The 25,258-nt window shown below is 40.2% G+C and overlaps 2 protein-coding genes across 7 annotated transcripts; one reads left to right on the top strand and one right to left on the bottom strand.

Moving 5' to 3' along the window:
- Nucleotides 1-1,645: 1,645 nt before the first annotated feature.
- Nucleotides 1,646-17,188, bottom strand: LOC121508505. 6 transcript variants are annotated; one of them, XM_041785414.1, is made up of 14 exons: nt 17,017-17,188; nt 16,242-16,339; nt 13,856-13,954; nt 13,706-13,762; nt 13,293-13,622; nt 12,548-12,670; nt 9,874-9,994; nt 8,486-8,820; nt 8,189-8,299; nt 5,130-5,252; nt 4,405-4,825; nt 4,251-4,310; nt 3,845-4,149; nt 1,646-3,675 (listed from the first exon to the last, which is right to left on the bottom strand). In XM_041785414.1, the coding sequence occupies exons 8-14, from the start codon at nt 8,816-8,818 to the stop codon at nt 2,083-2,085; spliced, it is 2,946 nt and encodes a 981-aa protein (XP_041641348.1). In that variant the 5' UTR covers nt 8,819-8,820; nt 9,874-9,994; nt 12,548-12,670; nt 13,293-13,622; nt 13,706-13,762; nt 13,856-13,954; nt 16,242-16,339; nt 17,017-17,188; the 3' UTR covers nt 1,646-2,082. The 6 variants fall into 6 exon arrangements, with proteins under 6 accessions (XP_041641348.1, XP_041641347.1, XP_041641349.1 ...); XM_041785413.1 differs by having other exon boundaries at nt 13,856-13,964; XM_041785415.1 differs by lacking the exon at nt 17,017-17,188 and adding an exon at nt 16,624-16,703.
- Nucleotides 16,554-23,497, top strand: LOC121508506 (heme oxygenase-like). The gene is made up of 9 exons (XM_041785419.1): nt 16,554-16,658; nt 18,690-18,828; nt 19,021-19,146; nt 20,895-21,036; nt 21,186-21,233; nt 21,792-21,903; nt 21,993-22,208; nt 22,298-22,570; nt 22,711-23,497. Exons 5-9 carry the CDS (start codon nt 21,193-21,195, stop codon nt 22,897-22,899), a joined length of 831 nt encoding a protein of 276 aa, XP_041641353.1. The 5' UTR covers nt 16,554-16,658; nt 18,690-18,828; nt 19,021-19,146; nt 20,895-21,036; nt 21,186-21,192; the 3' UTR covers nt 22,900-23,497.
- The last annotated feature ends 1,761 nt before the right edge of the window (nt 23,498-25,258 follow it).

Genomic DNA, 25,258 nt, shown 5'->3' on the forward strand with positions numbered 1-25,258 from the left:
ATTTCTATCACTGTGCCGATGAAGCATCATAGTGTTTAATCTTCAAATAATTTCACAATATTACAGTTTTTAATGCATTACCTGTCTCATATTGTTTCTACATAACCACTTGATATGCTATTATTACATAAACATTGGTAATAGCTGCTCTCTCAACTGCTTTTAATTCATGAAGGTGGCCCCATAAGTTAGGAAAAATACCACTACCCTTAAAGATGTGAAGCATTAAATTTCATGTTCTCAACAAAATCAACACTGTAAAAAGCATTCTCAAAGTATTGTAATAAGGCACAGTCCCAGTTAAACCTAATGAAAGCTTCTAGCATAGCTTGAGACTGCAGTGGTGTAAGCTGTTTTTATTTCTCATGATACAGGAGGCCATGCAGGGCGATGCTGGACAGCCTGGGACTTCAAGATAAGCCCTCATGCTGTGCCCCTCAGGCTCGCGCTATGACTTAATACTTCAGAATATAAGGAAAAATAATATTGGGATGTAATGAATTTTTCACAATAAATACTGGTTCAGAAATTTAGTCTGAGGCTCATCTATTGGCCAGAACAGAAACTGGAAATCCATCTCCTTTTTAACCACATAAACAATGGAGCAACACCGAACTTCTGCTGTCTTGGTATTTCTGCTTTTGCTTTGGTGTTCAGATAATATGTATGTGTATTTTTGAAAGAAGGTGCCAAGTATGAGGAGCAAGCAAGGCAGCAAGCTATCCAGCATGTGACAAATTAATCAGTACTGAGGAAAAGGGTGAAAATGGCAACATGAGACTATGGCATGTTGCCATGGTTATACATTACGCATTATGCCAGTTCCTGCCTTTGGTTCACAAGCTGGTCCGCTTTGCTTTCACACCTCAGGGCTTTCCTGGAACTGAGACCCTGTTTCAAAGTGGATCCACGTTTTTGGTCCACACCAGAGTTCGGGTAAGAGTTCACATCACTCCAAATGAACCAGACTATGTGAAGAAACGGAACAAGGTTTTGTTTGAAATAGACTAAACAGAACTGGTGTGAAACAACCTGAGGGGTTGAAATGTTTAAAAATTTTGTTTTTGATGTGTCATTAGGGTGGGTTTTGAGGCTTGGCCAGTTAAGAACAACTGATATATACCACGTGTCCCATTAGGGGCAGTAGTATTTGAGTCAATACCAGCTGACACTGGGCTAAAGGTGGGGTGCACCCTGGACTAGCTGCCAGCCAATCACAGGGCTTACACAGACAAACATTCACACTCACTCTTGCACCTATGGTCAATAAAGAGTAACCAATCAGCCTAACGAGCATGTCTTTAGCCTGTGGAGGAAGCAGGACTTCCTCCCATGGGAGAACAAGCAAACCCACAAAAAGCGGTTTGAACCCAAGAACCTTCTTGCCATGAGGTGACAGCACTAACCACTTAACCATCCTCCAGCCCAACTAATACTGACTGAATATATAAAAAAGACATACTGTTTAGTTTAGAGGTTTAAGCATGTTGGGTGGTTAAGTAGAGACAAAATTTCACACAATCTTCCAAAAATATCAAAAACTCTGTTAAGGGAATGTGAAGAAGCACACTTCAGATACACAGGCATACAACATATTTGAGCATTTTAATAGAGTACTGAGATCATTAACAGTTAAGGTCTCAACTATATACATTTCAAAATTTGCTTAAGGACCAGAAAATTTGTTTCTAAATACACTGCCAAATTTTCATCCCAATAATGAAGGCTGTGAGGAAATTATCATGTCAGGTTAAAACTAACAGTCTCACTTCACATCCTACTAATAATCATATTTTTATTGTCTAAAAGATTAGCTATCAAAACTTTTTTTCAAACAATATATAAGAAAAAAACATGTATTGTTTAAAGTCACTCCTTATTAGACTTGTGCAATATTTGAAATTGATCTTGATGCGATTAACCCTTAAAATACATTTGTGTATAAAAGAACAGAGAAGGACAACTGTGTTGTCAAGATCATTACCCTGAATGTCTAAAAAAGTCTTTGACTCATACATTCTGATGGTTGGAATGAAAACAAATTTAACATTCTTTATACACACTTTACATACAATCAGGAGGTTATTCAGTTTTTAGTACTTTTTCCCCTTGTTTGGCGAGAGAGTCCATGCTGTCGCTCACTGTTCTCTCCAAGTTTTTAGCAGCTTCTTCTGCATTTTTTGATGCATCTTTGCTGGTGAATTTTCGTCTGCCCACCTCAGTCACTGCAGATCCTGCAGCTGCCCCTACCGCTCCACCAATTGCCCCGCCTAAAAACACACCAAGCACGAGACCCAGGATAGCCCCTGCTATGACCACCTTAGGCACCTGTTTTGCAGTGTTCCCCATTTTCTCCCATACTGAGCTGTCAGCCACCATTTTGACTCCTGCTTTGGCGCCAGACCCCATCTTTCCCCACACTGGACTCTGTGCCACTTTCTTTGCACCTGCACCGAGTCCAGCCCCAACTTGCATTGAGCCGTCGGCCATCAGTTTCGCTCCAGTCTTTGCTCCAGATCCTACTTTCCCCCACATGGGACTCTTTGCCAAATTTTTTGCCCCTGTTCCTATTCCAGCGCCAACACGCATGGAGCTGTCTGCCACAAGTTTGGCCCCTGATTTGGCCCCTGAACCAACTTTTCCCCACACTGGGCTGGCTGCTGCTGCCTTTGCTCCAGATCCCACCCATGCAGAACTGTCCACCACTACCTTGGGAACTCTGTCTCCTACTAGTTTAGACATATGTCCCGCACCAGCCCCGACCTTGCCCCACATCTGACTGTTAACCACCATTTTCTGGACGTTTTGTGCTCTGTTGCCCACCGTCCCCCACACTGGACTGTTTTTCATCTTCTTCACACTCTCACCAGCCCACACAGAGCTATCTGCTAATAGCTGAGGAAATGCCTGAGCACTGGACCTCATTTTCTCCATGATGGAACTGAGGAATGATGGTGATATGCTGGACATTGTAACATTAGGAAGGCTCTCAATATTCATTGAGCCTACACTCATCTCTGCCTCATCCCTTGTTTTCTCAATCTCATCCTCTCTCACTTCCTCTTCGGCCTCAACCACAGGCTGCATGTAGGAATAAAGTACCCGCCTTTCAGAGCTGAGCTGTCTCACGTCTTCTCTTCTCTCTTCCTCTTGTCTTTTCCCCTTTCTCTCCCTCGCTATCTCCAGTTGTCTCTGCCTCACTCTGTTCTCTGCCTCCTGAAAAGCAGGACAAGAGTAGCATTGTCCCCCAGCTTCATTCACTGTCTGCTCCACCTTCTCCAGCAGCTCTGACACATTCACCCTTCCCCTCCAACCTTTACTTGACTCCATCACATGAAATCTGTCTCCACATTTCTCCACCAGCTTTAACAAATCTGATCGCTGGCCTGCAATATAAGCTTCAACACTGCTCTTTCCCAACTTGCCACTCTCCCTTAGCTGGTCTGCATAAGTAAAGAGGACCATAGTGTGTTTCTGGACAGCCTCAGGGCCAAAAACAGTCTCAAGAGCCTCGAGAGCCTGCAGTTCAGTCTTTGCTGGCTGGTCTATGGGGACGCACAGCAGGAAGGCATGTGGACCAGGACTGGCCAAAGCAACACAGGAGGAGATCTGAGCTCGCACCTCATCTGGACTTTTCTCAGATTTGAACCAATCTGGGGTGTCCACCACTGCCACCTGCAGGTGAGAGAGGAGACATGCAGCAATTTAACAGGCTGACCAAGGGGAATTCAGCCCAAGTGTACTTCATAAACAAGAAGTGCATATCAAGGACTAGGTTGTTGGAGATTTTGGCATTAGCACATGGCAGGTTGTATTAAAGGGTAATAACATCTTAATAACTCACCCGTTTTCCATCAACCACGGCTTTCTTTTTCTCACAATCCTGAGTGATTGCTACAAAGCTTTCTGGGTTAGACTTAAACTCCTCCCTCCCAAGTATGCTGTTTCCAGCCGCACTCTTGCCAGATCCTGATCTCCCAAGCAGCACCAGACGTAGTTCAGGAGAAGATGAGGAAGATGAGGAGAACGAGGTGGAGGAGGAGGTGAAGGTTGGCGAGGATTGGGTAGAGGTAAAGACAGGAGAATGAGGAGTGGAGGTTGGAGATGCCTCTGGTGACCTGTCTTCAAAGCTGTTGATTCTGTAGTGGACTAAAACATTCAAAACATGTACAGTTCAATCCTCTAAAGCTTAAAATGTATAAAATTTTAAGGCAACAAAAATAATACAACAATGAGACCCTATGACTTACAAGTTGAGACCACTTGTGGAGATGAGTTTTCCTCAGACATCTGTGAGAGTTTGGCTCCATCTACAGAGGAAAACAGGAAACATAAGATAACATACACATTCTGCTTTCTTTCATTTTTACAATTTTACCTAAGACAGAATGAGGCACAAAATACCTTCATTGAGTTTAAAACTGGGGGTCCTTCTCAGTTCCCTTTCATCATCTTGCACTGAGTATGACTGTCGCGCTGGTGTTGGAGTTGAATAAACTCCGTTGGACTCATGCCTCACACTCACTCTTTCATCCATGTCCTCTCTCTCTTCTCTTCTCCTCCTTTCCAAATAGGTGCTGTACTCCTCTCCTCTATCAAAAGAGTCTCGTTTCTCCACGCTGGATAAATATGTTAATGTTTCTGGCTGTCTTGTTTCCTCCTCCTGTTCTTTGTACATCTCCATGATTTCTCGTCTTGTTTCCTCCTTCTGTGTTCTGTAACTCTCCATGAGTTTTCGTCTTCTGTCGCTCACCTGTCTCTCAAGCTCTCTCTCCTGGGCTGATTTGATGTAATAAATGCCATTTTGCTGCACCATATTTTCCACCTGCAAAATAAAAAGATATAAACAACCTGATCTGAAAAACATCCCTCACATTTCATATCATATATTACAGTTGCCCCGCTATGGTGGCAGTACAAGTTTCACTCTAAACAGCCAAATCATTAATCCCCAAACTGGTCCAAATTATGTCAGGGTGTGTTTGCATGATTATGAAACAGGGCGTTGCTGGGAAAAACATGCATGCTCAGTAAACTTCTCAGACAAAACAAGCAAAACAACAAGCTCAAACGGCTGCAGCATTTTAGAACTCATTTTTCCTTATTTCAAGGTTTCAGTATTTCCTCACCTTTTCCAGCAGCTCATGAACCTGCTCCCTCTCCTGTGGCTGGCGGTTATTTATAACATGGTACCTCCCTCCACAGTTCTCAATCATCTTCCTCAGGCCTGGGTGTTCTTTGCAAAGGTATTCCTGCAAAGCAATTACTGAGATTTTAATGTAATGACTTTATCCTAGTCTAATAACAGAATTGAAATATACACAGTTTATACAGTAGTATTAAAAACATAAGGATGTAAAAAAAAGTGATGCAGTAGTTTTATAAAATAGTTTTTTTTTGGTATAGTATTAAATATTACACAAATTAGGTTTTAGAATCTATAAGTTGCTCACAACACCTTATATTGTAGGATCAAGCTCAGGTTAATCACATTAATTCCTGTGTTAGTGTGTCATGAGACTAATCCACTTTTTGAATGCCTGTTAAATTTTTTTTCTTTCTTTCTTTCTTTTTTTTTTAAAGATTGATTTTTGGCCTTTTGCCTCTATTAGACAAGACAGTGGACAGAGTCAGAAACAGGGAAGAGAGCGGGGGGAGACATGCAGAAAATATTGCCACGGGCCGGACTCAAACCCGGGTCGCCCATGCACACGGCGCGCACCCCAACCACTCGACCACCAGCGCGCCCCAATGCCTGTTAATTTTTGTGTTAGATTAGCCAGACAGCTATCTAACAAAAAGAGGGCAAGTACTGTCAGAGGTGGAAAAGTGCACGACTATTGTACTCAAGTAAAAGTGCAGTTACTCTTGTGAAAATTTACTGAACTAAAAGTACTACTCAATGAATCTACTCATGTGCAAGTCAAAAGTATTTGGTTTAAAGTTTATTTTAGGAACTGGAAAGGTACAGAGGGGTTGCACAGTAAAATTTCATCTTTCCTTTTTAGCAAGAACAACATGAAAATAGGTCCCCGAAGTGACACCTCTATAATAGCCAGAGTTAATAAAAATCATAAGTAGTTAAAAACTTCAAAAGTGTCTATATTGGTCCACACTATATATAGCTGAACTACACACTTGAAAGTGTTTAATATGACAGAGCTGCAGTTGCGCTTGAAAATCTGTGGCAAGGTGGTCTCCTCCAGCCAGAGCAAAGCAGAAAGTCAACCTCATAACAAGGCAATGCATACTGATGAAATATACACTTTGCATCCTTTAGGACAGCCAAAAGTCACAGGCGGATACTCTAACTCAGTGGATAACTTCACTAATGGTGCAAATGTGTCTCACATCAAAAACAACAATTGACCGGAAACGTGACCAAAAAAAACAACAGGGATCACTGTCCAACATGTAAAATAAACACTCTGCCCAAGGGCATGATGAACAACTCCACCCACACATCCTTCAAATCTGAAATTGCAGTGGGTGGAGCTTAGATCAATTGATTCTGAACAGAGTTGAACTAACTCTGATGGAACACACTGTCAAATTACTCCAACTCTAAGGACTATTTCACTCATAACAGTTTAAATGTCACTTTAGAAATTAAAATCAACACTGAAATGTTTAACCCTTAGATATCAACACTCCAGTTTTAGGATGTGATGTAAAATCATTCTCTTGCTCCATGCTACCACGTACTCAACAGAGGTGGAAGAAGTGCAAACTATTGTACTTAAGTAAAAGTACAATTACTCTGGTTAAAATTCAATTACATAGAAATAAAAGCACTGATTTTAAGAAACTCAAAGTACCCCCCCCCCAAAAAAACCCACTTAATTACAGTATTCCGAGTAAATTTAATATTTTAATTTCCACCCCTGAGTATTGTACTTTTAGTGTGAACTTACTCTGACATGTCAGATAAACTGTTTCATACATCCTTTGCATGGGGTATATTTCAGAGGTATAAGGGCAAGACAGCCCATGGCCTGTGTTTAGGAAAGGCCTTTGAAACCTTTGAACCGTTGAAAAAATGTCAGTTGATCTGGCAAACATTCTGTCTGTCACATTTACTATGGGCCAGTCAGATCAACAAACATATGACCCAGTAGGCATGCACAGCCCTGGAGTGTAAACTCCGCAGGTTGAGGTCGACAGGCAGCTGCTATCATCATTCACCATCAGTGGAGCCAGTTGGTGACTCAAACTCACGCCAGAGCTGGTTAAGAGAAGAGCAAAAACTTTTTCTCCACCAAGAAAAACTGGCAGAGAGGAAGAAAAACTTAAGTGTGGTTCTTTAAATTACGACATTATGTCCAGTTTTGATGAAACCGCCACCAAAGCTACATCTGAGCTACTCTCTTCACTATGTGCCTTCGTTCACCGGCTTGCAGTAGAACTAAAGTGCACCCATAGCTTCTGCCTTGATCTCCTAAATTTATGCTGATTGGTCGCTTCATTCTCAGACCAGAATAAGCACTTCAGCTTATTAAGGTTTGTAAGATGTACCTGCCTGATGACAGATATGTCTAATCCATTAGTTTTGCAAGGTTATAATGATCTAGCAGAAATTAAAACTCAAAATAAATCTTAGAGATTCAAGCTTTGACACTGCTAAGTTTTTAAACTTCATGAGCATAGGCGCATACTTGAGCTGCTTAAAGAGTGCATGACATCAAAGTGAACACAAGACATCAAAGACATTGAATTAACAACATAACTTTTGCCCTCTGCTGATTTTGATGTTGTAGTCAACCACAACCACTACCACTATCTCTTTCCATATATTTTCTTGTACATGGTAAATAGTACAGCTGGGATGGGCTCAAGGATCCCAGCGACCCTGACTGGAATAAGCAGAGCAGAAAATGGATAGATGGATGATAAACAGTGTTCCTAATTGACAGTAAACATCTTATCCTGATCCTTCCAACAATCTAATGTGTCACTCTGTGAATATGATCTGTGAAATATTTTTGAAAGGCAGTTTATTGGAGTGCTGTAATAGTCTCATGTGACACTTCTAGCTGTGGTTTAAGGCATTTTAAATTACAATATAGACACTATCGGTGTTACTGCTGATGGCCATGTCTGCTTTCATAGTTCATAAAGAGTCAGTATTCATTTCACTCTAATTCATCACCGGCTAAAAATTCCTCTGAGTGTCTCTTAATTCCTTTACCTCCACGGCTCGTCCCATCAAGTAGTCCCCACAGGTCAGCAGGACCAGGGTATGATTCAGTGCCTCCTTCCCAAATGACTCCTCCAGCTCTGCAGGCACATGACCCTCCACCTGAGAAAGCAATGGAGAAGAAAATGGTATGATATTAGCAAGACTTAACTTCCTGGACTCAAAATGCTACAAAGAACTTAACAAATGAATAGCATTTATATAGTGTCAAACACTGATGTAAATTAATATTTCTTCTGGGAAAAAAAAAAAAAGGTAATTTTAGCACCAACAGAAGCCAACACCAACCTCTGTGAACTGACTAACAGGCACCAGCAGCAGAATAGCATGTGGACCAGGTTCTACCAGCGTCATCGCTCGCTCTGTCTCCTTCCTAACACTGTCCTCCATCTTGCCACCTGTCCAGTACCATCTCGGTGCCTCCACCAGGGTCACATTGCGGCCCTCAGAGATGCCCTGCCTCAGTTGGCAGCTTCGGGAGGCACCAGGAGAGATGGGAGATGGCTGGCCCAGAATAGTGTCTGCTGATGATGTCTTTCCACATCCGATGTTTCCTAAAAGCACCAGTCTTAACTCTGGTGGTGAGGAGCTGTAGAAGCTCCCACCAAAGTTTGTACTCATTGCTGAAAGAAGTAAAGGAAGATGAGGGACAAAACAGTATGTAGGTGGTTAACAGTAATAGTAGTTTGTTTCTGTCAAAGCCCAAAGTGTGTTTCTGACTGTTTAAGTACTACAGTAAGAATATTTATAATGTTTAGTTACCTTTAAACACCTCATCTCATTCAAATATCTTAAATACTTGTGCATGAAACAAAACAAAGTAACACATTTTATTATAGTAGCAGTCCTTCATGTGTGAAACTTTCCATTTATTTCCTTGTTTTCTAACTGCATCCCTTTTTTTTTCAGAGTACCTGATATGCCACACCTTGCCAGTCCTGTCCAACTACATTCTACCTGGACTTATATTTGGACTGATATGCAAACATGCAAAAAACAAATCCACCTACAAATGCACACAAATACAATACAAAGACTGAACATATTGTACTAAATGCTCACCGTGAGAATACAAAGAAAAGGAGAACTAAAAGAAACCTGCTCTAAAATGAACAATAAAGTGGAATTTAACCTCTAAAATTATAAACTAGGAAAGCACTCAGAGAGCGCAAACCTCCACCATAAGCCCTATCTCCTGCTAGTAAAGAATCCTTTAAAAAATTCCTGGATCCAGACAGTGATCCGGATCACTCCCAAAATCTAATCAGTTCTTCCTTATGCCATTTCTGACATTTCCTGAAAATCTCATCAAAACCGGTTCATGACTTTTTGAGTTATGTTGCTAACAAACTAACAAACAAACTAACTAACTAACTAACCAACTAACTAACTAACCAACCCTGCCGATCACATAACTTCCTTGGCGGAGGTAAACATACCAAAGAAATAACAGTCACTTGTTGTTCTGTCTACTGTGGCCAACAACATTCAGATCTAACTATCAGTATAGAATTCTGCTGCATAAACAGCATTACTCCATTGTAACAAGAGATCAAACTTCCTCCATGATATTTAAGCCCAGCTAATTCAGGCAAACTATATTTATTAATGTTTGTATACCAAGCACTTAAAATACCACAGAAAAGTAATACAATGTAAAATTTAATCACACTTACTCAAATGTTGGAGTTCCTTGGAGCTTTGTTCATGTATCGCTGTCTCTGCGTGTTCGTTATGTTCAGCTGGCACTGAATTCTGTCTCTCCTCCAGACAACTTCATGAAATGCTGACACCCAGCTGACAAAGACAAAAGCCACCTCTCGCAGGTGAGGCTCACAGTCACACAGAACTACCCGTCTCACCACTCCCAGTTTTTAAGGACATGCACATATGAACATATGAATATGTTTTTACGTGCACAACAGGTCTCTTTGTCTGCAGGCTGCTAAGCATTCCAAAGTGGGGCGGAGGAGGTGTATCCTGGGGCACCTGTGAATCATTCTAGCTGAAGTTTTATCTGCCACACCCTTCATTTGTCAAATCTCGTCGATGACACTCAAATGGGCCATCTGTCAGGGTTTATTGTCATTAAGGTTAATAACTAGTTAAATATGCATGGTATTATTTTCTTACGCTGCAGTTGTCGTCAGTTACATGGAAATATGGCACAGCAGTCGGGACAAGTTTAGAGTATCAAGTAAATCAAACCAGAGAGCAGGCTGGCTTGTGTTTTGTGTAACCTAGATAAGCATTTACATAATAGTACATCAGTTTCAGCCTACATAGTAGTGTCTGAAACCCATCCATCAGGATGCAGTCCTTTAGAGCCTGAGACTCAGTACTTGTACTCACTATTATAGTAAAAATGTAATTGTTGATTTCAGTAACTGTAGAGCAATTACACACAAAGGGTTTTTTTATTATACAAGTATTGTATTATAATAATTGTGAGTAATGGCTTTATCTGTGCCAGTTCATAGTTGATAAAACTCTTAAATATCTTTCAAAGCACATATCGGGACATTTGACACGAGCAAATGGCCCATCCAAAATGCAGGTGTGCAGAACATGCCCTATTAGCGGAGTTGCAGATATCACAAAACCAACTCATGCATAACTATTGGTCTAGATGATGTCAACAAAATGAAAAGCATGCATTTAAACAATAAAAGGGATTGCACTAAGAGTTAACTGCAACCACTAATTGCAGTAAAAACTGCTAGTTCTCTCCTGCTGTCTGTTCCATCTTTCCACCCCGAGGTCTTACAACAAAGATTAACGTGCTAATGACGTTCAGGTACAGATGCACACTAAAGTTTTACATCTATTCTGCATGGAAGCTTAAATCTAATGTGGGCCAGAATCTTGTCTTCATAAAGGAAACTGTTTAAAACAAGCAAGGCAAGCAGGAACAATTCAAAGAAAAAGCAATGCATACATCCTTGTCATGCCTGACAGTACAAGCCATCTCCACATATGTGGATGAAGAGTCAAGCACCCCAAGACTGATCTAACCCCAAAATATATTAATAATAGTGATTATTTTTCGAATATTTACAAATAATTAATTAGCAAGCCATACTGCACAATCATAGTCACAGAAAGGTTTCTGTGTGGCATCCCTTACAAACACTGCAACACAGCCACCACCAACTATTAAAAAGTAGTAAAATTTTCCCGACTATACGTGGCTACTTGTGCCATTGCTAGTATAAACACTTATGCGATGAGAGGGGCCCTTTTTGTCAAAAAAAAATTCTAAGGTGACCTTCATGACTATAAGCAATATTGGGCAATATTGGGCAATATTGGGCAAGCAAAACTGGGTTTCCTTGATAATACTTGATTTGAAGAGGTATGCTTAAGACTGATACGACACTGTCAGAATCATGACATGACCTCCGTTATTCACATGAAGGAGGTTTTATGAACATAAATGAATGTTTTCATTAAGTGTCATTTGGCCAATTATGTCACATTTAGTGCAATAAATTAAAAGCATACCCACTTCTACACATATCACTATACCACTGGAAATGCCAAATTAAGAGTGGAAGTGTACCCGGCACTTTATCTGGCTGCCCTGCAGATGTTCTCCTTTCCTGGAGAGCCACTTAAGTACAAACTGGAAAAACACTCTTCTCTATTGATTTCAGTTTTTGTACTATGCTAAGATAGCTGACTACAGCCTTGCCTTACTGTACAAAGAAGCAAAAACGGATAAAACAAAGTCAACTTTGCAATAATGGGGACATAACTGACTGAAACTTAATGACAACCTTCATAAATGTTCAGCCTTCCTCATGTGAATGACAAGTGTCATGTCATGATTATGGCAGTGTGTAACAATTTCTCCTACTTTTACTTTGGAATAAGATTACGTCAGAGACTACCTCTAAAGCTATTTAATTCCTTGTCAGTGCTTCCTGAGATAAAAGATCATTTTAATGAGTCCAGTATTACAGGAAGAAGGTATCTGGTCATTTGTTGTTGTTGTTTTTTAATAATTAATTTCTTAACTTCACAATATTTTAACTTAACAAAGAAACAAGTGCCCTGATGTTTTAGATATAGATGTTATAAAAAATAAAATAGTTTCTATGGCAAACATAAGGATTCTTCATGAACAGAAATTTCTCTCGTACTCAATTTTCAAATCTAAACTTGCGTTCAGCAACTTTCATTACAACGAAAAGTTTGTTGTTTTTCATCACAGCCCAGGCATCAAATAGGTCATGTTTTCCACAGTGGAGGCCTTAGGAAATTCACACACAAAAAAATAACTTTTAAACACAACTTACTTAAACACAATGCATTCACTATTGTAATGGATGTGATTGCATCTCTTACCAGTGTGTGTCGCGTGCAGCTACTCAGCTCTGGTATCTGTGTTGTGAGGGACATCAGAGGACCAAGGGCACACAGAAGGGAGTCCAAGAGCAGGGAGAAACTAGTCGGCATACTCACTGTTTTCTGCAGAAACAATTATCACCTTTAGGTACTTCTGAGGGATGCTCACCTGAGGCGAACTGTGCCCGAGCACCTTTAATTCCTTAAGTCCAGTTTTTTGCACTGGGCATGAGGAGTGCTGCTCCACAGTGCTCAAGCAAGGTACACTTGAAGTGTGCTTTGGCACACTTTAATTGATCATGTGCACAAACAAGAACAAATGGGCATCACATCACTTTTTTTTCCATGTGGGTCCTGGGGAGCTCAGCTTTTCCTAGACACTGGTGTGAGAGCTCTGAGTAAAAAAGGTTAGGAACCACAACTCTAAAACATTAATATGAAAACATTCAAACACAACTGCAGGCAAAATATACAGCACGTGTTTATTTAGCCCTGATGCACTCATTATATTTTTTTCACTGGTAGTTTAGCCTAGATAAGGAGAGGCAGTCAGTTATTTATAATACAGTACTTGCATCAAAGGTCTGCATACACCTGGTATAAAGATACTTCCTGATTGATCCAACCACAAGGGGGAGGCCTTTAGTGCAGGAGTAAACACAGCCAAGGGAAGCAGCCAGTATTCAGCATTTCATAAATTAAACCTAGGACTTTAGGAAACTTTTTTTGCATAGAATCTACTCACATTCGTCCCCTGAAGAAGTTGTCCAATTAGGGACAAGGATTCCCCTAACAGATGCAGGTGAGCTGCAGCACTGATAGGATCCTGGTCAGAACCTCCACTGTCCCAAGATGAGTCAGTGGGAAGGCACAGAGATGTAATGGGACTGCAGGTATCAGTACTCAGGCAAGGAATCATGGGATTAACTACAGATCCAAGCACAGGTATAAATGGACAAGGCATGTGTGTTACTGGAGTTGCAGGAAGACTGGGAGTTCTGGCAACGGGACAGTCTGCCATGTTGTGTTGGTTATCCAGGCACACCCAGTACTCCAAGAAGGAGCTCTGTATTGCCTAGGTCAACAGACAAGGTGACTGGTCAAATGCACTGAGGATAAATTAAAATAGGAGAAAAGTAGGAAAAAACAAATAATTACCTGTTCAACACTGCCCTCTGCTGTGCAACAGGAGTACAACAACTTTTCCTGCATATCCTGAAAAAGGGATGCTTTCTCAGTCTCTCACTTAGAAACTTAACATGCTTGAGCAAAATGTATCAAATCTCATGTGATCAGCTTTCCACTCACCTCCCCTCTCCCTCCTCCTCCTCTTACTTCCCATCTGTTTTGTGGCACACAGACAGGGGTGACGCCATAGGACTCAGCAAAGTTAGACTCCATCTCCACCTGAAATATGCTTTTTTTTTTAAGTAAACAGTGCATGGCAAATCAGATCATGCTTCCCTATAGTAATCTTGTACTGTTAAAATCACCTGTCCGAGTGTTGCTTTTTTTCACTGAGCAAGCTTTTATTTGCAAGAGTGGACAACAAACAGCGATAATAACTAAGAATAAATTCTAATCACAACATCCAAATAGAAAAATGCTTTGAAGTCTGCATTACATAGTACACTAGTTAAAATAGCTAGTATACATGGCTGCACTTGTCTAAGAAATTAAGATGACACTGAGTCAGGAGTTTGAGTTGATCATTTACTCTAAACATCCGCTGTATTGCATAAGACGTCTTTTTCAGAGTTTAGAACAGTGTGTACTAAACATCATAGTCTGAACTTGACAATTTTCGACCACACATACTCCATAAACTGGAAAAGACTGACACAGAGGGACACCAACTAGAACACTTCAAAGTTCATACATGTGCAGATGCATGCAACACTGCTGCAGCAAATCAAGACAAAATATAGATGCCAATACACAGTGTACACTGTGACCATGTTCTAATTTAGCTCTTTATTTCAGATTTTTTCTCACACTCCAAATGGTGACTGTTTATAGTAATCTGCATATTAGAGTTAGTTTTAAAAACATATAGGTCTAATAGCCCCTAGCTACCAGTGCAGGCCTTGTGTCTACCATGTAAATGAGGGTTGCTGCATGCTTTTTTTTGTTTTTACAAAAAAATGAAAGATATGTTAAGACCTTAGGAACCCAAAACAAAGAGAAGGATCATGTAGTTTTTGCATCATGAAGTGATGGTGGTTTTCTGGGTCCAAGCAGGACTCAAATGTTTTTGCTTGTCATTATAAGTTGAAGCTATTTTGCATTACTTGTAGTTAGTAGTTAGTTTTTACCTGTTGACAGAATGCAAACATATGTAGTTTTAAAAGCTGCCATGAAAAAATACACATTTTGCTCATATGATAGTATAAATAAAATGAGTAATGTCTCAGTCAGGTGCAATCTATAAGTTCAGACCTGTTTGATGTAAACAGACTATTAAGACATTTCATGGCCAGGTACAGATAAAGACAAAATTTTTAGCCCCTCATTCAATTTTCTTCTTTTCCCCAAGGATTTATCAAATGCTGTTAAGTATATCAAGGAATTTTTACCAGTTTTTCTAAACATACCAGTTTTATTTTGATGCTTGCATTATTTTATTTTATACACGGAAACACAATTATTTCACAAAAACAAAAGCTACCAGGGTCTAAATTATTAGCCTCCTTTAAAACGGACCCTTTTGTTGAGCCACTGCACAAACCACTATTGTCCAATAAACTTTGTAATGCTCAGAACTTGTAAAATCAATTTAAAACTGGGGGTTATCTTCCAATTTACACAGTCTAAAAACTTCAGTAAGGGTTTGAATGGTCCCTGGAGAAAGCATCATGGCAAACAAAAGAAATCAGTTTGGACTTGGGAAAAAAAATCATTGTTGATGCTCACAAAGCAGGAGGATATACAAGGTTATCACGGCGATTCCGGGTGTCAAGAACTGGTGTGAGAAGGTATCATCAAGAAATTCAAAGAGAGCAACATACCTGTAGTACAGAATCAGCCTGGCAGAGGAAAGAAGAGAAAGATTTCAAAGACTGTGGAAAGAAAACTAGTGAGAAAAGTGTCTCCTAGATCAACTGCTAAGACACCAGTGAATGACTCTGCCAAGTCAGGAATTGTAATCTCAAAGAAGACAATCACTAGAGCCCTGGGCAGGAATGTACTAAGAGGCTGCAGACCAAGAAACAGAAGCTGCAGAACAGAACCCTTCAAGCCAAACAGGAGTATGCTAAGGACAAGCTGGAAAATCTATTATGCATACTGGAAGCATGTCCTTTGGATTGATGAGACCAAACTACAGCTCTGCCACAGAAGCGTTGCTTATGTTTGAAGTAAGAAGGGAGAGGGGTTAGAAGCCATCAAACACCGGCCTCACAGTCAAACACAGTGGTGAGAGTACTATGCTGTGGGGATCCTCCAATGTGTCTGGAACTGGGAATCGTCTAAAGGTGGAAGGAATCATGAAAGAGAAGGATATGTGCAAAGTAAAATCATGTAAGCATCCAAAATAAAACTGGGATGTTTGTATAAGCTCTGTTAAAATTCTTTGCACTGTTTCAAAGCACATGAGAAATACCTTTAGAAAATAGGGGGATTATAACTGCTTTTAACTGTTTAAGCATTGGCAGGACTATAAGGGTCTTGGTGTTGCATGCCTTGAAATCATAACCTGTTTCCTCCAGCTTCTCCACATCCATCATCAAGTTTATGTAGGAGCTTTTCTTCTCTTTCTTGCTGGATCCACTCACTTATCTGCCTCAGTATCATCTGCACATAGACACAGTGATCCAAATAATGCAACATAAATAAAATATGACCTTTTACTGTAAAAATAGATGATATGCAAACATGAATTAAATTTCACATATCGTGTCTATTGCTAAATCAAAGACAAGTCTTCTGGTGTAAGCTCAGGGCACTGACACAAGCTAAATACAGAGGAGCCAACAAGAGGTAAGTTAGCTTAGAAACTAAGTAATGCTAACACAGGTGCTTGAATGTTTGCTAGCACAAAGAACACTTTGTTTAAGCGATTAGCCAGACTTTTTTACCTGACAGCCGGGTTTCAACGAAACACAAACACTGGGTAAAGTTAATATTGATTACACCTGGTCAAATATTATCCTTCACCACAATTTAGTCCGTGTTTTTTAAAGAACATGTGACAACCGGGAGCTTACAAACACTGTGTCGCCATGCATTGTAGTCGACATTTTCAAGTTACAGACAATGTTAACTGTTACTAACGTCTGCTTTCTTGTAAAAAGTTGGCTAAGAGCTAACACTTGAGCAGGGAACCGTTTCCCCGGGTTATACCTGGCTCAGGCATTTTGTGTGCCGAACAAAACGCCGGCATGTTGCTATTTCTAATAATAAACCTCAGTTGAACTTGTCAAGTCAACTCCATGTCGCTGAACTGTGCCACGGTAAAGCTGCTTACTCACGTTAAGCTCCGGTGGACTCACTCTGCTGAGTCATGTTAGACTGAGGAGAGAGTCGACTGGTTTGATGGTTAACCCGTTTTGTAACATAACGCCAAGGCTGACTAAGCAGATGGGATTTATTTCGCTGTAGCTTGCTTCACATGACATAATTCGCTCCAGCGCTTCTTATCGGTTTAAGACTGCAGTTAAAGTTGTAATCATTGTTTAAAAGAGGCTGCAAAGTCCACTATTTAAACTCTTATGCTAAAGAGCAATGATATTGTTGTATCAAATTCGCCTAAAGTCAAAGAACAAGAATCCAAAAACGGTGTATTAATCACCACGGAAGAAATGTATAAAAATAAATAAGTAATAAAATTAAGAACCAAGAACAAGAATATTGAAACAACTAAGTAAAATCTGTCCCATACTTTGATCTCTAAAAGTTATATAATCAAGTACAAATTACAGGCTCACTTGATAATGGGTTATGTCCTGTTGATTCAAGATAAGAAGACATGTGTGCCTCTAAACAGGAGGTTTATCAAATGCAGCTTGTCCCAGGGTAAGTGTGCCAGGCAATCTGTCTAATATAACTCTTGTTATGACTTGGCTTGGGGCTGGATTGACATTTGCAGAAACAGCATTCTCTGTTACAAATGCAACAGGAACAACAGAAGGCTTTGGAGTTATAGAAGTCAAGAGAGGAGGCTCTTCTTTGGAAGGTTGAGCTTGCTATTATGCAGGTTAAACACCATCTTTAGTGATGTAGGTTAAAGCTTATTGTTGAGGGAAAATCCCAGGCTCAGCCACCTAAGGCTGAAGAGCCAGTGTTGGTTTTTTCTCCTTCATTTGATGATGTCAGTTTGTGATTTCTGCAGGTTTAATGAGGGAGGCCGCAGTATTTTCTTTGTGTTGTCTTGGGGTTGAGCTGATGCAAGAAAGGGTCTGCAGTCACATGTACCCTACTACTTCAGGAAGCACCCACTGGCAGGGGCCATAAGGTTTTCCCAGCCTTATGTGTTGGTGATAGCGGCAGCTATCAGTTGGTCAAAGCTGGTATGCTGAGAGCATACGAGGAAGCACCAGAAGCATATCAGTGACGGTTCAGAGTTCTTCGAAAAAACAGAACCATCCTACACTGAATTTGCTCACGTTTCTGCACCACGTTTAAACCGATGGTGTGCTGTTTCCCAGATAAAGACCTTCATCTGCAGGAGTAAATTTTGCGGGTAAAAACATGAGGCAGGGCTCGTCACAGGAGGGAAATGCTGGGGCAACCTCCAGCTCATGTTGTTCAGAGGAGACAGAAAAGTTTGTTTAGTCTGACAGTGGCTAACGTGGAAATCTTGATCTTATTCATGCCTGTTTCACTACTTTTTGTAAAGATAACCGAAGAAATAAGAGCTGAAATCATATTTAACAGCTGAACTATCCAAGACTGCTTTGAGTAATGATGAATAAATTCCTTACCTAAGTTGGTGATGAAGACTCTTTTTGTTAGGCAAGAAAAGTCCTAAGCTAAGGAAGAGATTGACACCTGTTATTTCATTCTGATGGATGTTTCAATAGTAGGGGGAGACAAAAGTGAGTGGAAGTATTAAAAGATATAGGACTGGGTATTTTATTCTGGACTCTTCTGAGACAAATATTTGTTTGTGTGTGATGACTCTGACTGTCTTTCTGCTCCACAGCATATACAACATTGTTCTCAGATCTAACCAAGGGCAATTGCAGTGGATTATCTCCATTGTTGCCATCTGGAGTTCAAGTAAACCTGGGACATGGGGTGCTGCCTCATGTTCGTGCTACGGTGAAACCTCCAACTAGAAGGTTTTTAATTTCACAGCTGTATAATTTTGTTGCTTTGGGCAAATGTGGTGGTAGTTGAGGTTTTAGAGTTATTCAGTTTAACTGGTTTCATGCTCATGATAGCATTGCAGGTAATTTAGGGGCAAAGAAAATCAAAGGTGGTGTGCTTTTTTTTTTTTTATGTCTCTTTATCTTCTCTTTATCTCATTACAGATGCCGATCATCTATTCATGCTAACTGCAATGTGTCAGGCCACACACTGTCCTGCTGCCTGAGGAATATCACAGCCAAATCGATCATAAAAGCTCCGATACAGTTCAGAGGAAGTGGGAATCACAGGTGGCAATGATGATAATACTTATACTATAAGATGCGATACAGTACATACCATATGATACACAAAAAAATGATATGACCCATTTGAGTCCTCAACAGCAGCAAAAACTACCCTATCCAAAAAAAATTTCAACACTTGAGAAATTAAACTTTTGCCTTTGCTCAAATTTCTTGAGGCAGTGCATCTCTGGGGTATAAAGTTTGTCTTGGGGTCATTTTTTAACAGATAGACTCTTTTACAGTCAGTATGACTTTATAAAAAGTACAAATGTGCTACTTAATCTACATTTAGTACCCCACCATGACAAAGTGAAAACATAATTTTAGATTTTTTAAATTATTTCTTAAAAATAAAACACTGAAATATCACATTGACATGAGTATTCAGACCCTTTGCAAAAACAAATAAAACTTAGCTCAGGTTCCTCCCATTTCTCTTGATCTTTGCTGAGATGTTTCCACACCTTGACTGGAGTGCACCTGTGGTAAATTAAACTGATAGGACATAATTTGGAAGGATACAAACCTCTCTACTAAAGACCTCACAGCTGACAACGCAGAGCAAAACAAGCTATGAGGTCAAATGAACTGCCTGCAGAGCTCAGAGACAGGAGTGTTGCAGGGCACAGATCTGGAGAAGGCGACAAAAACAATTCTGTTGCACTGTACGTCCCAAAGAGCACAGCGCCTTCATAATTCTCCAATAGAAGATGTTTGGTTCAACCAAAACTCTCCCCAAAGCTGGTCGCCAGGCCAAACTGAGCAATCAGAGAGACCAGCCTCAGTAAGAGAGGTGACCAAGAACCCGATGGTCACTCTGACTGAGCTCCAGAGATCCTGCATAGAGATGGGATAAAGTTCAGCCATCGCTGCAGCCCTCCTCTGATCTAGGCTTATGGCAGAGTGGGTGGAAGCCTCTCAGTGCAAAACACATGGAAGCCCACTTTGCTCTCATGCTGGGTTTTTTTTGCAAAATGATTGTGATGGATGAGTAAATCGTTCATGCGATTTAAATTTGGGTAAGATTACTATTTAGGAAAGATCAGCCTTCTTCCTTATGTTTTAGTTTGCTGTTGTATCTCATAAAGTGGTGGCAATAACACTTTCAGTACTTTTCATAACTGGCTTCAAAGGCTCCACAAGAGCTTTAGTTGGCTCTGCTCTAAGGCTAAGTTCTCTGACCCTAAACGATGAGATTCAAACTAGCTCATCTCAACACTCTATTAGCTCAGTCACCTGAAAAGTTTAGACAAAGGTATATGTTATTATGCCTATTCATATCACTCTAGCCTTATGTGCTCCTTCTTCATGTTATAGCCTCTAGTTCCAATGAAACCTGTGCTTCTTGTGTTTACAGACTTATCAGTCCAGCAACGTGGCTGAACTGGTTCATGTTTCTGATTAACTCATATCTGCTTGTCTATTGTTTTTCACAGTCATGAGGTTATTTTTCTGAACCATTAGTCACTGTTGAAACACTTCCCCCCTCCTTTACGTTCTCACACAGTCTGCCATGACTGTGGAATTTCAAAGCTGCCTTGTCATGTTTAGCGCTCGGCGCTCCTCCTCCTGCTTTTCCAGGGCACTGCTAAAACTTCCAGGAAGTCCCATTGCTCCTCCCTTCTCCACTCACTCACTGTCACAAAGTTGCTGTATCACGTTAACTCTCAGGCCCTCCTTCTGTTTTGGATGAAGTTGCCAGCTCATGTTTAGCTGAGGTCACGTTAGGTTCTGGTCTCTTTCAACTGTAGGGGAGGAGACAGAGGAGGGCTGTATATAAGGAACAGAAGCCTTGTGGCTCACAGATGAACCTGAGTGAGCATCCAGAGCATAACAGGGAATCCCAGAGGATAACAACCAAACTACCTAACCTGCAAGATCCTTTTCTGTCTGGTGAGTACAACTTAAAAAGTTCCATTCACAAAGTTTTATTTTTAGCCCCTCTTTTTTTTGTCTTTAACCCTAACAATTCTGCTAGTGATGGAGTCAGAAGATTGATTTCTTTCCTTAAATATCTCATTTTTACATGTGAATTTTTCCAGGGCTGCAATGGAGACAGAGAAGATAGCTGCTCAGCAGATGACCGACAGGTGAGAGTGAGATGCTGTGATTTACTGTATTTCCAAATCATTCTTCCTAATACACTTACATTTCACCAGTCCATTAGAAGCTCTTATACTGGGGTGCAGATTTAGCTCACTTGATATAGCAGGAGCCCCATGTCAGGATCACTTTAGTTTATTTTCAACTACCACTCCCCTCCCAACATCATCTGTCTCTCAATGGCTGTCATAAGTAAAAAAATCCGAAAGGCCTCAGAAAAAAAGGATTTAAAATGCTCTGGTTAGATTTGTGAGGAAACCTTATTTTATGTTGTGCTGTAAGGATCATATCTGTGTCAGTGCTGCAACATCCATAAGTGGGTTTCTAGGGCCACCAATGCTTACTTTAGGTTTTATCAGCTGTGTATGTAAAGATAAACACCTGTAGGTTCAGTAGCTCACACGTGGTATTTACATAACGTGTCCTCTGTACCCTAAAGCTTATTCTTTATGTTTGGGCAGATTTACATTTAGCTGTAGTCTGAAAGCACCTGGGCTAGAGGTAACTGTCTTAGAGATTTAATGGTTATGGTTTTCTTTCTGCAGGGATCTGTCAGAACAAATCAAACAGGCGACAAAGAAGAGTCATGAAAGGGCAGAAAACACGGAGCTGATGCTGAGTTTTCAGAGAGGAAAAGTCACCCTACCACAGTACAAGGTAATGTAAAGAGATTTATCATCCATCACACTTTTTGCAAACCTCTAAAATCTGCTGCTGTATCTAACACCATCGCTCCTCTTCTTCAGCTCCTCCTGTGCTCACTCTACGAGGTCTACCAGGCCTTGGAGGAAGAGCTGGACAGGAACTCCAACCACCCTGGTGTTGCACCCATTTACTTCCCTGCAGAACTCGCCAGACTTGCAACCCTCGAGAAAGACCTAGAGTTTTTCTATGGCCTAAACTGGAGAGAGAAAATTGTAGTCCCTGCAGCCACTAAAAGATACTGCCACAGACTCAGACAGGTGCTTTTCTATGTGTCACACATCTAATGCATGCATTTTCCTCTCCTGTTTGGTGCTAAACTAACGCTTTATTACTGATTTGTTTTCAGATTGGCAGAGAAAACCCTGAGTTTTTGATCGCCCATGCTTACACCCGCTACCTTGGTGACCTCTCTGGAGGGCAGGTCCTTGGTCGGATTGCCCAGAAGTCCCTGGGGCTTAAGAGCAGCGATGGTCTGTCATTTTTTGCCTTCCCTGGTGTGTCCAGCCCAAACCTCTTCAAACAGCTGTACCGCAGCAGGATGAACAGTGTGGAGCTGACAGAGGAGGAGAGGAATGGAGTACTGGAGGAGGCCATCAGAGCTTTCGAGCTGAACATTCAGGTACAAACACTTAAAAACAGAATGGGAGACCTTTTAATACTTTCTGGTCTTTGATAGAAATGTTTAACTTTAAGGGCAGCTGGATATAAAAATAACCTTTCCCTTTGTTTTTCTAATGAATGTTCCTGCTGTTTTTGAAGGTCTTTGATGACTTACAAAGGATGCTGAGCATCTCTGAAAACAATCAGCCGAAATATTCAACACAATCATCGCCTGTGAACACACTGCAGATCTCCAGCAGTCTTATCAAGGCCAGTCCACTCTTCAGGATGGTGCTGGGACTTTTTGTGGCTTTTGCAACAGTCAGTATGGGCATCTATGCGTTTTAGAGGAAATTAAAAGCAAGAAAAACTCTGTATTGATCTGTTGCTGTTTCGTTTTTTAAACATTTGCTTTGGTACTGTAAAATTAAAGAAAACCCAGACTTGGTTAAACTGTTTGTAAGATTTTTTTTTAATCTGTAAATAAGAAATGACTGCATTTATTTTTTAATTCAACTGAGAACCACTTTGACATGTACCAGTGAAAGCTTTGTAATAACAAATTGATGTTTAACACTTATCCAGAGTGTATTGTATGTTTTTACTCTGTAAATAAATTCCTTTTTTTTAAATGAATGAAAATTGTAGTTTTGTGAAGTAATGTCTGAGCTTTAGCTGGCACTGCCCATACAGGCTGTTTGGTTGTAATGTTGTACAGCACCGCTGATGTTCAGTGTCCAGCTGGTTGACATTTGCACTGATGTTTTGGCACCTAAATCCTGTCCCTGCTGTTCATTTGGCTCTATGGTCGACTCATGTTTCCTGGAAAGATTCCCCCCTGCACAATTACACAAACAGAAAACATGTTTGTAAGTAAAAAATCAAGCAGTTTTCAACTTTGGTACTGCTAAAAGTGTTGTCATTATTAAACAAATCTTTATTTTGTTTTCATTGCATGGTAGATTTTACAATCAAATATTATGATTAATAGTCTACCATCTTATTCTTATTTTTAAATTGCTGTTTAAGGCACGGTGTTGGAGCTGTACTGGTTATATATCAGTTGAATGAGAGTTAAACTTAATTTTCTGACTCCAGCTTTTAAAATGTGGAGAATTGCTGCGTTTCAGAAACAGCTTTATTGGTCTGGTTTAAAACAGACAAGAAATTTGACTGATAAAATGTCCTCATTGTGTCCAAATATTAAACACTGAATACCATATGAACAAAAACTAATGTGCAAAAGCCTATATAAGACAACAGTATGGTTTGTATGTTATGCATACATTAAAAGAAAAAGCTGTTGGTCAGTGGTAAAGCTTACTAACCAGGAGGTCAGGTTTTTAACCCCCAGCTCCTCCAGTTTTAAAGTGTATTTTGGCAAAGATACATTGGAGTCCTACCACTGAGTCTGGGTATTGTTAACACAGAAGGATACGTAGCAGCCTCTGCTATGGTGACAAGTAAAGTCTTTTTACCATTATGTAGTTATTCTTTGCCATTTATGATAAAACTAAATCTTAAGATCTGTTCTTATGATTGTGATCAACATTTCTCACATTTATTAACATTCACAGTTTTTCCACAGTTGTTTCAACTCTATTTTCCATTTTCTGAACCAGTCAGCTGCCTAAACTCAGTAGTAGTAATTCACCTGTCTTGCATAATGGTAACCACTGGGAGCAGATCTTAGACACAATGTAAGCACAGTTGTCAATGTTTTAACAAAGCCAGTCCAAACTGAAAACACTCATCTCTAATGATGTTGAACCAATTTAGGCCAGTTCAGAGAGAGAAAGTGAGTTAAAATTGATAGAAAAAAAATGGGTGGAGACAATCTGAGAGTCTGAGGAGGAAGAATCTGTGAGGTGACCAAGACCAAGAGAAGAAATTTCTAGGGATGCACAGTATCATTGGTATGATATAGGTATCAGCAAACAGGCCTGCCCACAGAATTGACTGGGCCCCTGAAAAACCTCTATGTCCTGTGTGTGTATTATTGGATCAGTAGCATTGGTGCAAGCGTCCTGGCTAACAGTTCACTTTGGAGCTGAAAATTATGTTCAAGTTATTAAGTCATGCAACTTTTAGACCTCTTTTCATTACTGTTTCTGTCCATTTTGTCACAAGTGTTTCAACATTGAAACCATTCTATACCATTTTTTAACCCCTTTTCACCATTTCTATCCCATACTTTTTGTTTTTCTTGACCCATATTTGCTGCTTTATCCAATTTTTGCTTCTTTTAACCTATTTTTTGCCACTCTTGACCCATTTTTGCCAAATTTCACCTTTACTTTGGAATCATTTAATTATTTTTCCCTTACAGTTATTACAGTTCCTTCTACTGTAGTCTCTGGTGTCCTGATGTTGGTGCACATCATGGCTGAGCTATGAAATCTTACATTACTTAAAGGGTTAATTCAGTGTGTCCATCCACATTGTTACGATTACCAATTAAAGATAATTCTATTTTAAGAAAATGTGGTTACATTTAAAAGATGCTATATTGTACTTCAGCATAATTAAATACATAAAATTAACTTTTGTAGATGTGATTCTTATTCAGGTAAAATATATAATATGGTTTTCACAGATTAACTTCATAATGGACCTTGATTTCCCTGACCTCCATGGGTCCCCCGATTTGGCTGGGCCCTAGAAAGCTCCTCCTTTTATCCCTCCTTATGGGCAGTCCTGTTGGCAT

Source organism: Cheilinus undulatus, linkage group 4 (genome assembly GCF_018320785.1).
Source record: "Cheilinus undulatus linkage group 4, ASM1832078v1, whole genome shotgun sequence".
NCBI classification, from domain to species: Eukaryota; Metazoa; Chordata; class Actinopteri; order Labriformes; family Labridae; genus Cheilinus; species Cheilinus undulatus.